At 54.4% G+C, this 14,005-nt stretch overlaps 1 protein-coding gene across 8 annotated transcripts in view; it reads right to left on the minus strand.

Moving 5' to 3' along the window:
• The window catches only part of CACNA1B (calcium voltage-gated channel subunit alpha1 B), a 176,193-nt gene that overhangs the window by 124,126 nt on the left and 38,062 nt on the right, over positions 1-14,005 (minus strand). For 6 of the 8 annotated variants that reach the window (XM_044264401.1, XM_044264398.1, XM_044264397.1 and 3 more), the window contains 4 exons: positions 8,905-9,008; positions 5,763-5,878; positions 5,085-5,141; positions 3,998-4,090 (listed from right to left, as the gene is read on the minus strand). In XM_044264401.1, the coding sequence (XP_044120336.1) occupies positions 3,998-4,090; positions 5,085-5,141; positions 5,763-5,878; positions 8,905-9,008 (370 nt within the window). The remainder of the gene's footprint in view (positions 1-3,997; positions 4,091-5,084; positions 5,142-5,762; positions 5,879-8,904; positions 9,009-14,005) is intronic. The other 2 variants (XM_044264402.1, XM_044264399.1) reach the window with 1 other exon arrangement.

The following is a 14,005-nucleotide window of genomic DNA, read 5'->3' on the forward strand; positions in this document are numbered from 1 at the left end:
GCATTAGTGAGAACAACGGAAGGCTGTACACAGCGTTTGGGTTTCCTGCCATCACGCCCAAAAAAGGGGCTCACCCATTCGTAGAAAGTCTTCGCTGGCCTGTGTGACAATCCCATTCCTTCCAAAGACACACACAGAGCTTGGGCCTGAGTGGCAGAGAGAGGACAGAACGGCTGAGATCCATCCCTGCCCTCGATGACCCCACCCGTGGCCCCTGAAGGGATGGAGAAACGTGTTTCCCTCCAGCTTCACTGTTGCACTCGCCAGTGTGGGATGATGGAGGCGACGATGGCCAGCAAGCCCTGGAGACACAAACTGCCCATGGCATGTGGCCTCACCCCGTCACAGCCCAGAGATCTCTTTCGAAACAGATCCTGGTAACCCAGACTGCGCGGCTCCTATAGGGCTCAGCGAGATGACGCCGGCCACGTGGGGCTCAGCCACGGGTACCAGAGACAGCGAGGGCAGAGGCTGACAAGCCCAGGGCCTGAGATGCTGCCACCCTCAGCTGAGGCAGAGGGACAAAGGAGGCGCCAGGAGGGGGAAACCCATGCACGACTTCTGTCCTCCCTGCCCAGCCCCACACCCGAGCCCGTCCGAGCCTGCTGAGCCCACGGGCCCTGCCTGCCAGGGACCCAAGAAGAAAAATCAGCAACATCCCAGGGACTCAAGGACAGCACCAAGCAAACCAAATAAAACTGAAAGGAGAAACTTTCTACAGAAAAAATAAAATTCCCTTCAGCAGAGGAAAGGAAAGGAGGTTCACTCTCAGAACCTAGACTAGTGGCCTGAAGGGCACAAGCCACGTGTTGAACAAGGGGAGAAACCCTGAGGGACAGAGGGTGAGACCTGCAGGAGCGAAGTGGGGGACAGGCATGAGATAAGAGAGATCCAGGTGCAAAAAAGATGTGAGGACGCGAACTCCTTGAGAAAAGCCCCCCATGAGGGACTGCCCAAGTCCCGGGGGCAAAGGAGGAGCTTCTGACCCAGAACCGGAGCCACAGCCCCCAGGACCTCCGTGGCCCCCAGGACCTCCATGGCAGGGGGACAGCAGGGACCAGTGTGACACCACAGAACAGCAGGGGCAGTCGACACAGAGGCCTCGTGCCGCAGAGAGGAGGACACGGGACAGTCGGTAGGAAGCCAGACACCTTGTGTAAGAAATTAGGAATGTCCTAAAAGAGCAAATCAAAATAATTTAGAAAGATGAACCTACTAAAGATACAAGAGGAAGTCATGACATTCAAGAAAAGCAAGTCTACAATCAGGTCATTTTATGTAACCTCCTACAGATGAACCCTGCACAATCCAGTGTAATAAAACAGGCAGACAGACAGACATTCCGACAACGAGCAAGCAGCAGGAGCAGGGTCAGCGCGTCCTGGACGGCCTCCAAGGGGTCAGCACCTTCCTGCCGCGGAGCCAGACCCCCAGCCGGGCCACGTAGCACACGCTCCCCGGACTCTGGGCGTCAGCGCCCAGCCTACCCTGAGGCGCACAGTGCCCCACATCCCCTGAGGCCCACGCCCAACTGACCAGCAACGCTGTCACCTTCAGGCTGTCCCTGAGTCTGGCCACCAGACACGCCCGTGGCTGCCATTGCGGGTCCGATCCCTACAGTGCCTCGGAACAGGCCCCGCTTCTGCCCTTCCTGCCCTTGGGGCTCCCCTGCACCCGACCTGGAGCCAGATGGTGTCTCCGCTCTATAAAACCCCCCACGGCCAGAGTCCCTGAATGTCCCTCGCCTTCCACGGCCTCGTGACCCCCAGGCCACTCCAGTCCAGCCACACCGGCCCCCCCGCAGGCCCTGCGTGTGCCACGCTCCTCCCTGCTTCAGGGTCTTCTCGCGTGTTGCCAGAAGGTTCTCTTCCTCGGGGCTGACTCCCTCACGTCCTTCCACTTTAGTCGAAGGCGACCTTTCCCCAGGGGGCCTTCGGGGCCTTTCTCGTGAAAACCCTGAGCCCCCTGCCCTCCAAGCCCCTCTCTCGTCGGGCTTTCCCTGTTGTGGAGGCGGCCGGGACACAGGACACCCTTTCCGTGGTCCCCTGCTGGCGTCTGCGGCCGGTGCTGCAGGGAAAACCCGACGAGGAAGGGGCTGCCCTGCTCCGCTCCACCGGAGGCCCCCGTGCCAGGAACGGTTCCCTGCACGCCATAGGCTCCCACCAACGTCTGCGGGACCAAAGAGCGAGCGTGCGGCTGTGTGCGGGGGGATGAGGAGAATTACAAGAGAAAAGCGCAGGGGACTCTACAGAAACATGTTTGAAATGCTGAGAAAATGGAAGGTTTCCTCACAAGGCATAATCTATACAACTGGCCCAAGTTCTTTTTACTTTGGGCTCGGTTTTGTCTCACCTTTAAAGAACACACTATTTAGGTGTTATTTAAATTATTCTAAGCCATAGAAAAAGACTTTAAAAAAATCTTTCCAATTAATTTTACAAAATCAGAATAAAAATCCTAGGTAAAATAGAAATAAAGGGGACTCTAAATATTGCAGTCACATGATAAATTTGTGAAAACTGTAACAAAACTCAGACCCACAACACACATGAGTCTCTTACTAGTGAGCAGATGCAAACCGCCCAACAGAGAGACAGGGTATACGCAGAGTCACCAAACCCAACTTGGAGGGAAAGCCAACATTTAAAGAGACCCCAGGTCCCGAGCTGCGAGTGCACGCGAACGGCAGTCCCAGGGAAACGTCCCTTCAGCCTCGTCGGACTGGCCTCCAGCCAGCCGGACTCAGAGCATCTCCCGCACACCCAGAAGGACAGTGGGTCCACGTCCACCCACAGGACAGAAGCACTGGAGGGAAGGACAGAGGTCGACAGGGCTTTGTTTAGGCAGCACTTTCCAGACAAAGATCAAAGTACTTAAAAATGAATGAATAGCCACTGACACAGAGCAGCCAAACCAATTCTTGGGACCGCATGGGGCACCAAACGAGAATCAGAATCAGACTTCTGAGGGGAGTGGTCTCCAGAAAAATCCGTATGAAAGCATTTCTGTGACATGCAGAGATCTCAACACTGTGTGTGTGCACACGCGTGTGGGTGAGGGGCAGGCAAGTGATCTGAGAAACAGGCACAAACCCCACGCCACTGACACACATTTACTGGGCCTGTGTGGGGAGAAAATAGAGACGACCAATGGCAGATGACAGACCAGGAGACACCCAGATTGACAGCCAGATGGAGAGACAGAGACAGAAGCAGGTTGGCTGGTAGGTAAACGCCTCACAGAGCTGTCTCACGAATGTGACCCCACCATGAGGAGCAGACCTCCGCCTCGGGCCAGCTCAGGGACTATGGGCGATCATGGCCGCCTGACCGTGTCCGAATTGGGCCTCGCAGTGACAGGGCACCACCACGAGGGCCCTTCTCCACCTGCCGAGGTGGAGACCCATGGCCGAGCCCTCTCCTGCCGCAGACCTCAGAGCAACAGGGCATTTATTGAGAAAGGGCTGGCGTGTCTGGTAGCAGCCTCAGGAAGGGAACTAAGGCGGTCCGTGTGATTCAATGAACCAGAATTCTCCTGTCACCATTTGAGAAGACGGGAATGAAGCCAGAGGCCCAGAAGCATGGAAGACGGGGGCTGGGTAGGAAGATGGCCAGAACCCTCCGTCCCTACAGTCAGTGACACACACGCAGACCCTCTGCCATGGGGTGCGGCCAAGGCTCTGCGTGTACCCAGGCGACGGCAGAGCCGAGGGCAGTCAGGGCTGCACTGCCGTGGACGAGTCGCGGGACCCGGGCAGCAGGGAGGTTCCAGGGGCCAGACACGGGGTCCACCCCTGCTGCCCGGTTCTGGGCAAGAAAGCTGAGTGCACACCAGAGGGCAGGAGGCACCTCACATCCTGCCATCAGGAGGGACACGGGAGAGTGGGCAGCAGGGAAGGAAGGGGGCCCCAGCAGGGCAGGCAGAAAGCTAGGGGCACCCGCTATGCCCAGTCAAGAGGACAGACCCCGTCCAGCCGGGCAGACTCCAGCACACTCACCGACGGCACAGAGGTCAGCAAACCGGTCCTCACCCTCCTCGGCGTGGATAAGGTCATTCCGGCTCTTCTTGGCAGCTGCCCTCTTCAGCACTGCTTTAAACAAGCATGGGGAGAGGGGGCTGCGTGAGCCGGCACCCAGCTGCACATCCCTCAGCTGAGGGGGCGAGGGCCTTCCTGGGGGTCTCCTCCCTGGGCCCCCGGGAGCCCCTCTCAGTCTTCAGGGCAACGGGGAGAAGGAATTCAGAGGCGAATGCCGCCGCTCTGCCTTTTCTCAGCGATGATGTCAGTGGCTACCAGGGAGAGCAGGAGAGCCCTGTGTGGGGTAAGGCCAGGCTGCAGCCGACTGTCCCCACAGCCCGCCCCGAGGCCAGGTGAGGGCAGAAAGGTCGATCAGGTCTATAAACGTCGAGCACAGATCAGCTCAGTGCCCCAGATAAGGGTTCAACTGAGGCTACAGCAGATGCAGCCAATCCCTCTGGCCTTGGCTTTGGTGTAAAGGGAGAACAGCCTCCCTGCCCCCAGGCCGGTGCCTGTCGCCAGGCTGGTGACCATGGCCACGGGGCTCTCGTGGCGACCCCAGCAACCCCAGGCTGTGCTGGGAGCTACATCGCCCTGAGCCCCAGAAACAGGTACAGCTTGATTTCAGCCTGAACTCAGAGCTTCTAGAAGCAGCACCGTCCAGAGGCTCTTCCTGGGACAACGGGAATGACCTAGTCTCTGCCGACCAGCACAACAGCCTCCGGCACCATCTGGCTTCTCAACACCTGAAGAGGGGTGGGTGAGCCTGAGGGACGGGTCTCCCACGTTTGCTTCCCTGGGTTTCCGCGTGAGCTGCCAGGCCGGACAGCACAGTGCTCAGGCCTGCTGGGAGCACATGCTGCCCTGAATCACAGTGGGACGCCCAGCGGGAGTGGTGTCTGAGCCCACCGCCAGCTACGTCCAGGCTGGGCCGTGGCTCACCCCTCCCCAGGAGCTGCCATGACTTCCAGAACGGGCTCTGCCCTAACGGATGTGTGGCCGTGGCATCCCCAGTGTGAGCGTGCTCACAGGTCTCACTGGGTACACGGTGCTAACAGTGGTCACCTACCATCCAGAGGGGACTTCTCCTCTGCATTCTTGTCCTCCTCGGCCAGCATGACTTCCTCTGTGAGCGAGACACAGCCTCAGGTTGGGGTCTTCCCACCCCAACCCTTGACCACAGCTTAACCCCCAGGAGCACACAGGGTGAATGCCCTCTGCTTCTCAGCCCTTCCAATCCCAGAAGCCCATGGGGCTTGCGGCTAAGCTTTCCCTGCTGAGACAGACACCGTCATGTGTCCCACGGGCAGTGCCACACAAGGGGCACCTGGCCTGTTCCCAGGCTCACTTCGCCCTCCCAAGAGCAGCCACCCACTGGCCAAGCTCCACGCAGACAAGGCACCTAAGGAGGCCTGGCAGGCACCCCATAGGCAGGGAGGTACGCCGGCCGTAGACTGGGGGTCAGTCAGAAAGCCCCGAGCCCGCTGCAGAGCACAAAGCGGGCTCAGGTCAAGAGTCAGGCGCCTTCATCCGACAGGCAAAAAGCAGTCCAAGGAGAGGCTTTGCTGGAAGCCTCCACTGAAAAGGCCGGTGTCCCCAGAGCCACACGGCCACCTGGTGTCAGGACCCCGGAGAGCTGGAGACCACTTTAGACGCCCCAGCTCCCCTCTCCCAGGCTGGTCTCATCCTCCCCAGGGCTGCTGACCGAGGCCAGGCCAGGAGCACGCCTGCCGCCCCCGATTCTCACCGGCCTTGAAGATCCACTCCAGGTACCCATTAAGCTCCCGCTCAATCTGCTGCTGCCGGCGAAGCTTCAGGAAGGCCCGGCGGTTCTCGACCCTCTCACGCTCCTTGGCAAACTCTCTGCGTTGCGCAGGCCCAGAAAAGGAAGAGTGAGTGTGAGCACGGCCACCAGCCCACGGGCGTGTGGACAGAGTCAGAGGGAACCGGGAAGAGGCTGGGACATGACAGTCAGGCCGTGGGCCGACCCTCGCCACCAGCTGGAGCTCCCTCAAGGGGCCCAGCTGAACGCTCCTTCCTCAGGACCCTCCAGCACAAAGGGACACCTGTGCATCCCAGTCCCCTGGGGCATTCCTGAGAGCAGGGACAGTGCCACAGCCCCGCCCAGAGCCAGCCGAGGCGCACACCCTCTGCGTGCCAGCCTCTGTCATCCACACCCTCCAGAGACCTTCTCGGCGAGATCAGCCCAGAGGCTTCCCACTTTGTTTCTTCCACTGGTTCATACCCAGAGCCCTTGCTAGGAAGGGAAGGACAGACAGGAACAGGGCAAGAAAGGACTGCATGGGGGCAAGCCAACGATGAAAGGAAAACATTCCAGAGCCACCTCTGCCAAACCTGGGAGGCTCATGAAGACGAGGACAGAGATCTCTGCCCTCCTTAGCCCTCAGCAGCCCAGCCCCAGCCTTCCAGACAAGGTTTTGGGCTCACACTGCCAGAAGGAAGCCATCCACACACATGGACACACGGGCACGCCCAAGTACACGCACACTCGGCATCCAGCATGGCAAGCTTCTCAGGCCAGGTCCCCAGAGGACAGGCAGGCATGCCCCTGCAGCCCAACAGCAACGTCTATCCTCAGAGGAGTGGCCATTTCTCCTCCAAGAGAAGCAGCTTCTGGGCTTGGTGCAGCGAGCCCAGCGGACCTCACTCCTGGCCCACAGCCAGGGCAGGAGGGAGAGCTCGGCTCTCCCTGACCCAAGCTCATGACCAGCGTCCACCAGGGCCTGAGCTGTGGCAACCCTGGCAATGAGAGCAGCCAGCTCCTGCCTGGACCTCCCATCCCCCGCAAACTCCTGCAGGGACCGGGGCCCCCGCCCCTCCTCCCCTCTCTATCCAGACTCCATTCCTTGGCCCTGATGAGGGCAGGAAGGTTTGGGGTGCAGGCGTGGGGCAACAACAGCCCCACGTGAGTCAGTCCCAGAGCCACCGGCAGCAACGTGCAGCCATTCAGGCCCCGCAGAGCAGCCGCTTCTCAAACGGCAGAGAGCAGCGGGCCTATCCTCTCTAGGCTTCTGCTAAGAAAAGCCCCAAGAGGAATCCCTGATCCTGACCCTCCGGAATGTGCTATGGGCGACAGCCCAGGGCATAAGGAAGGACAAGCCTGGAAGGGCTCCAAGCCAGCCCTGTAGCAGCGCTGCCCAGACGTGGCCGAGCCCCGGAGTCCTGCAGGACAAGCATTCCCCAGGCCAGGCTGCAGACGTGGCTTCTAGTCCGTGCAGCCATGGAGTGTGGCCAGCGTGGGACCTGCCAGCTGTGCACAGTCTGCTGGCTTTAGGGGCCACCCTATTTCCAAGCCTGCCCGGCCTGAAAGAGAACCCTGGGGTCTCTCTGCTGGGCCTGGATGCCTGAGGGAGGGCTCAGCTGAGACTACTTGGGAAAACTATCCGGTATCACCTCATCCCCAGAGGCCAGGATGCCCTCCAGTGGGAGAAGGGCTGGAAGTCACTGTGTCCGTGGCCCTGCTCCGTGAGGAGCACCCCCAGCTCCCCAGTTCTTTCTGCACATTCTTTGGGGCAAGCCACACAAAGCCGCCCTGAGCAGGGCGCTCTCCCAACTCACCGCGAACCCACTCATGTTCCAGCTCCCCAGTGTGCACTGTCCTCAGCCCACAGCCCACGCACACACACCTGCTGTCTGCCGGCCGCGGCAGCCTCACCCCTCCACACCCTCCGATTCCAGCCCCACGCATCCCCACAGCACACAACGTGCCCCTCTGGTTACCCCTGGGCCTGTACCCCAGCTCTTCTCTGCCGGGGAAACCCTCTCCCCCGCTTTGCTGAGCCCATTCCTGGTCTCCCTTCGGATCTCAGTGGAAATACCCCTTCCCTGGGTGGTTTCCCTGAGCTCCAGGCCTCCTCCAGCTCAGACCATGCAGCTCCTTCAGACTAGAAGTCGTGCATCCATCCCCTGCGCTGTGCACCTGCCTGTCCCTATGGAGGTGCCTGGAAAGACGTGCTGGTGACATACCCCTTACAGGAGAGGACTGAGGCAGAGGACACATTCCAGAGCCAGAGCATGCAGGCCTTGGCTACACGGACCTCTCAGTGGCTGTTCTTTTCCAGGCCCCTTGGTCCACCAGCCTCTCCCCGAGCCCACCTCTGGAGCCCCGGGCCTAAGCAGGAAACTTCAGAGTAGGCGGGATGGAGATTTCTCCTCTAGTCTTCCGGGGGTATCATACTAGTGTGGGACCAAGCACAGGCCAGGCCTTCCTGACCCAGCTTCCCCAGACTGATGGGAGGGCAGGACCCCCAAACACCAGCCCCACCTGTGCCCCCAAGTACACACCACTTCTGTAGCCTCTGCCCCATGCAGGACAGGCAAGTACAATGTGGGGTCAGGAAACCGCTTTCTTCAGGAGGGAATCCCCGCCCCTCACCCTCCCTTGTTCACTCCTAGAGGAGCTCAGCACAGAAAGGGGTCTGGAGAGGAGGAGCAAGCCGGGGGTCAAGGCTGGGCTGGGGTGGAGAGCCCCGTGACCACCACAGTCGGCATATGGGGCTGCGCCATCACTCTCCACTACAGCAGCAGAGGGACCCTCTAGGCTCTGGGGCTGCCCCAAAACCACACAATGGACTCAGGTGAGCTCCAGCAGCAGCCTCTCCCCATCTCAGGGGACAGGGTGAAGGCCAAGGGTGGACTAGAGATAAGGAGGCCAGGGGATAGTGAAGAGAGAGGTCAGGACAGCAGCACAAAGGACAGGTTGGCCCGTGCTCAGGACGACAGGAGGGACCAGCACAGAGAGGCGCCATGAGGCCAGGCCAGGCCTCACCTTCCCCACATCACACGCGCCCACGTCTGACCGCAGCATCTGCCCCTCAGCCTGAGGACACGGGAGGGCAGGCGATGCACAAGCCCACGCGGCTGCTTACCCAGAGAGCACGCCCAGCACCAGGTTGAGCATGAAGAAAGAGCCGATGATGATGAGAGGGATGAAGTACAGCCAGTTCCAGGTGTTGCCGGCCGCGTCGTTCGTCTGCAGGCGAGAAGGAGATGAGCAAAAAACGGGTCGCAAGACCCACAGCTCCTGCTGCAGAAACACCCTCACCCCCTCCTCAAATACCTGGCAGGGCCTAGGCAGGGAGTGTTCGGGGCTGGGGGAGTGGCAGGACCCGCAGCAGACCTGCCTCCCTTGGCCCCACAGCACTTTCTTGGAAGCTGCCCTGGAGCTCTCAAAGGACCAAGGACAATTAGCACTCCTGGTCTCCGCCCAGCCAAGAGGAAAAGCCAAGGAATTTGCTCCAGGGAGCCAGAGGCTCCCCTGAAACCTGGAAGGCTGCATGCCCAGCCTCTGCTCGGACACCTCCTCTGTGTTCCCAGGCTACTGGACAACCAGTCAGCTCTACAGACATGTCACCTGAATGCAGCCCAGGGGCCCCAGGCCCAAGTCTGGTTTTCTGACTGCAGCGGTCTCCACAGCTCAGAGGCTGTGAGGTCCCATGCCTTATTCCCCCCATATCAAGAGCAAGCCACAAGTCCCCAAGGAACAGTTCTCACCATGGGCCGGGCTTAAGCCAGAAGCCAACACTCAGGCATGATCCAAAAACTGAATGCAAAGAAGGGCATCTCGCCCAGACCTTTTGACTTTTATAATCTGGGTCTCATGACATAACACCAAAAGTGTTCAGTTTTCAGCTGAAACTTATTTGCCATACCAAAAACCAGAAAAAGCAAAAACTGAATGAAAAAAGATGATCAATAGATGCCATGATGGTTAATTTTATGTGTCAATTTGACTGGACCACAGGGTCCCCAGATATTTATCAAACATTATTCTGGGTGTTTCCACAAATGTGTTTTTGGATAAGACAAACATTTTAATGGCTAGAGTAAAGCAGATTGCCTTCCATAAGGTGGTGGACCTTATTCAATCAGTTGAAGATCTGAAAAGAAAAAAAGCCCACCACTCCTCCAAGTAGAAGGGAGTTCTCTCGGAGACTGCCCGCAGACCTCCTCTGTACCCCTGGCTCTGTCAGGTCTCCACCTGCGGGCTTTTAGACTGGGACTGCACCCCTGTCTCTCCGGGGTCTGGAATCTGCCAGCCTAAACTGCCGATTTGGACTTGCCAACCTCCACATGCACAAAGGCCAATTCCTAATAATCAATTGATCAATCTCTCTTTCTCTGTCTTCATACATATCTATATCTACACACACATACGTATGCATTTTATTGGTTCTTTATTTCTGGAGAACCTGACTACAGATGACCGATGATACTAAGAGACAAAGATGAGAAAAGTATCTGACATAGATTTTAAAGCAGCCATCATAAAAATGCTTCAAAGGATAACCATGTACACACTTAAAACACACTAAAAAAATATAAAGTTTCAGCAAAGGAATTGTATCAGCAAACAAATAGAAGATACAAAGAAGAACCAAGTGAAAAACTTAGAACTGAAAACCACAATAATCAAAATAAAAATCTAAATGGAAAGGTACAGGGCACCTGGGTGGCTCAGTGGGTTAAGCCTCTGCCTTCGGCTCAGGTCATGATCTCAGGGTCCTGGGATCGAGTCCCGCATCCGGCTCTCTGCTCAGTGGGGAGCCTGCTTCCTCCTCTCTTTCTGCCTGCCTCTCTGCCTACTTGTGATCTCTGTCTGTCAAATAAATAAAATCTTTAAATGGAAAAGTACGACAACAGAATGGAGGAGACAGAGGAAAGAATCCATGAACAGTAAAAGAGAACAATAGAAGTTACCCAGTCTGATAAGCAGAGAGAAACCTGACTTTAAAAACAAAAACAGGGGCACCTGGGTGGCTCAGTTGGTTGAGCATCTGCCTTTGGCTCAGGTCGGGATCCTGGGATCCTGGGATCCAGCCCCGCATCGGGCTCCCTGCTCAGCAAGGGGGTCTGCCATTCCCTCTCCCTCTGCCCCTGCTTGTGCACATTCTCTCTCTCTCTCTCTCTCTCTCTCTCTGTGTGTGTGTCAAATAAGGAAATAAAATCTTTACAAATAAATAAATAATAAATTAAAAATAAAACACAAAAACAAGAAAGAAACAACAGAACCTCAACAACCTGTGGGACTATAGCGAAAGATCTAAGATTCACGTCATCAGAACAGCAGAACACAGGAGGAAGAGGAGAAAGCTGGTAAGTACTCAAAAAACACAGTGCCCAAAAGCTGCCCAAGCAAGTAAATAATAATGTAAGACCATAAAGGGGTCTGAGTGTCTCAGTCGGCCAAGCATCCAGCTCGTGATCTCAGCTCATATTCTGATCCCAGGGTTGTGAGTTCAACCCACACTGGGCTTCAAAAGAAAAGAAAAGGAAGGGAAAAAAAAGAAGAGAAAAGAAGGAAAGGGTAGGGAAGGGAAGGGAAGAGAGGAGGAGAGAAGAGAAATAAGAGAATAAATCAACAAAATTGAAAATAAATACAATAGAAAAAATCCATTTTTTTAAACTGGTTCTTGGGGCGCCTGGGTGGCTCAATGGGTTAAGCAACTGCCTTCAGCTCAGGTCATGATCCTGGAGTCCCAGGATTGAGCCCCGCATCAGGCTCCCTGCTTGGCAGGGAGTCTGCTTCTCCCTCTGACCCTCCCCCTACTCATGCGCTGTCTCTCTCTCATTCTCTCTCTCTCTCAAATAAATAAATAAAATCTTTTTTAAAAATTTGGTTCTTAAAAAAAAAAAACTACTAAATTGACATACCTCCAATAACACTGACTAAGAAAAAAGGAGAGAAGACAAATGATCAACATCATGAAAGAAACAGGGAATATCACTCCACAGACCCAGCTGCCATCGAAAGGTCAATGAAGGAATGTCGATGTACGTTCGACAACGCAGATGAAACAGAGCAAGTTCTCAAAACACACAAACTAGCACAACTCATCCAGTATAAAATAGCTAAATTTAATCATACTATAATTATTAAGGAAAGTGAAATTTTAAAACATTCCCCTTAAAAAGGGCAGATATATTGATCAATAGATTAGAACTGATGACCTAGAAATAAACCCTTACACTTACGATCAATTGATTTTTTAACAAGGATGCCAAGACAATGCAACGGGGGAGAGAACGGTCTTTCCAACAAACGGTGCTAAGACCACCAGAAGCTGAATCCCTAGCACACACCACATGCAAAATTACGTCAAAGTGGTCAGAGAGCTAAAGACAAGGACAAAAACTACCAAACTAAACGGAAACTCAGAAGTGAATCTTCATGACTTTGGGTTAGGTAATGAATTTTTAGCTATAACCCCAAAAGCACATGGTGAAAATAAAAGCAGAAAAATGGGACTTCATTAAAATAGCAATCATTTGTACTTCAAGTGACACCATCAAGAAAATGAAGACAACCCACAGGATGTGAGAATGTATTTATAAATCATCTATCTGGTAAGTGTCTAACATCGTAATATATAGAGAAAAATTACAGGTCAATAGCGAAATGACAAATTAACCAATTTTAAAATGGGGAAAGAATCTGAAAATACATTTCTCCACAGAAGACATATAACTGCTGCGATCAGCACATAAAAGCGCTCATTATCATAAGTTGTTAGAGGAAATGCAAATCAAAGCCAAGATGAAATACCATTTCACTTCATGGGTGTTTGGTTAAATTTAAGTTAAATCTTAACAAGATGTTGTCAAGGATATGGAGAAGAAGGAGCCCTCGCGCAGTTGGTGGGGATGCAGGCCGGCGCAGCCACGGTGGAGGACATCATGGACGTCCCTCCAGAAGGTGAAGACAGAGCTGCCCTACAACCCCACAGCCGCACTATGGGTATTTACCCCGAAATTACAGGAATACTAATTGAGAGGGAGACGTGTACCCTAATGTTTATAGCAGCGTTATCTACAACAGCCGAGGTATGGAAACAGTCCAAGTGTCCACGGATGGACGAAGGGGTGAGGAAGATGGGACACATCTAAACACAAAGGAATGAAATCTTGCCACTGGCAACAACAGGGATGCAGCTAGAGAGTGTAACGCTAAGTGAGATACGTCAAGCAGAGAAAGACAAATACCATATGATTTCACCCACATACGGAATTTAAGAAACAAAACAAATGGAAAACAGAAAAAAAGAAACAGAAACAGAAAGACAAACCACGAAACAGGCTCCTAACTATAAAGAACAAAGTGCTGGTTGCCAGAGGGGACACGGGTGGGGGGATGGGTGAAACAGGACGGGGGTTCAGTAGCGCGCTCGTCACGATGGTCACAGGATGATGCGTGGAAGTGCTGAATGACTCTCCTGTACACCTGAAACTAATAAAACGCTGTAAAAAATAAGAGAAATCACTTCCATCATGAATGAATGAATGCATGACTACTTCAAAAATTAAGTTTTACTTTTCCTCGGATGCTTAAATTTTAAAAAGACAGATGACACCAGGTGTCGAGGAGAACACAGAGAATTCAGAGCGCTTGTGCACGCCTGCTGGGACAGAAGGTGCTGCAGCCACTGTGGGAGTCACTCTGGCAGCCCCTCAGACGGCTACACACACAGTTACCACACGATCTAGCAAGTCCATGGTTAGGCCAATACGTAAGGGAAGTAACATATTCCACACAAAACTTGTGCACATTTGTTCACAGTAACGTGATTCATGATATAAAAAAGTTGAAACAATCCAGGGGCGCCTGGTGGGCTCAGTGGGTTAAAGCCTCTGCCTTCGGCTCAGGTCATGATCTCAGGGTCCTGGGATCGAGCCCCGCATTGGGCTCTCTGCTCAGCGGGGAGCCTGCTTCCCTCTCTCTCTCTGCCTGCCTCTCTGCCTACTTGTGATCTCTCTGTCAAATAAATAAATAAAATCTTAAAAAAAAAAAGTTGAAATGATCCAAATTTCCATCAACTAATGAAACATAAACTAAACAGTATATCCACTCAATGGAATCATATTTGATAATAAAAGCAGTGAGATAGTGCCACGTGCTACAACATGGACAGACCTTAGAAACACAAAGGTTGACATATGCTATGACTGCATTTAGAGGAAACGTCTGGAATA

Source organism: Neovison vison, chromosome 9 (genome assembly GCF_020171115.1).
Source record: "Neovison vison isolate M4711 chromosome 9, ASM_NN_V1, whole genome shotgun sequence".
Taxonomy (NCBI): domain Eukaryota; kingdom Metazoa; phylum Chordata; class Mammalia; order Carnivora; family Mustelidae; genus Neogale; species Neogale vison.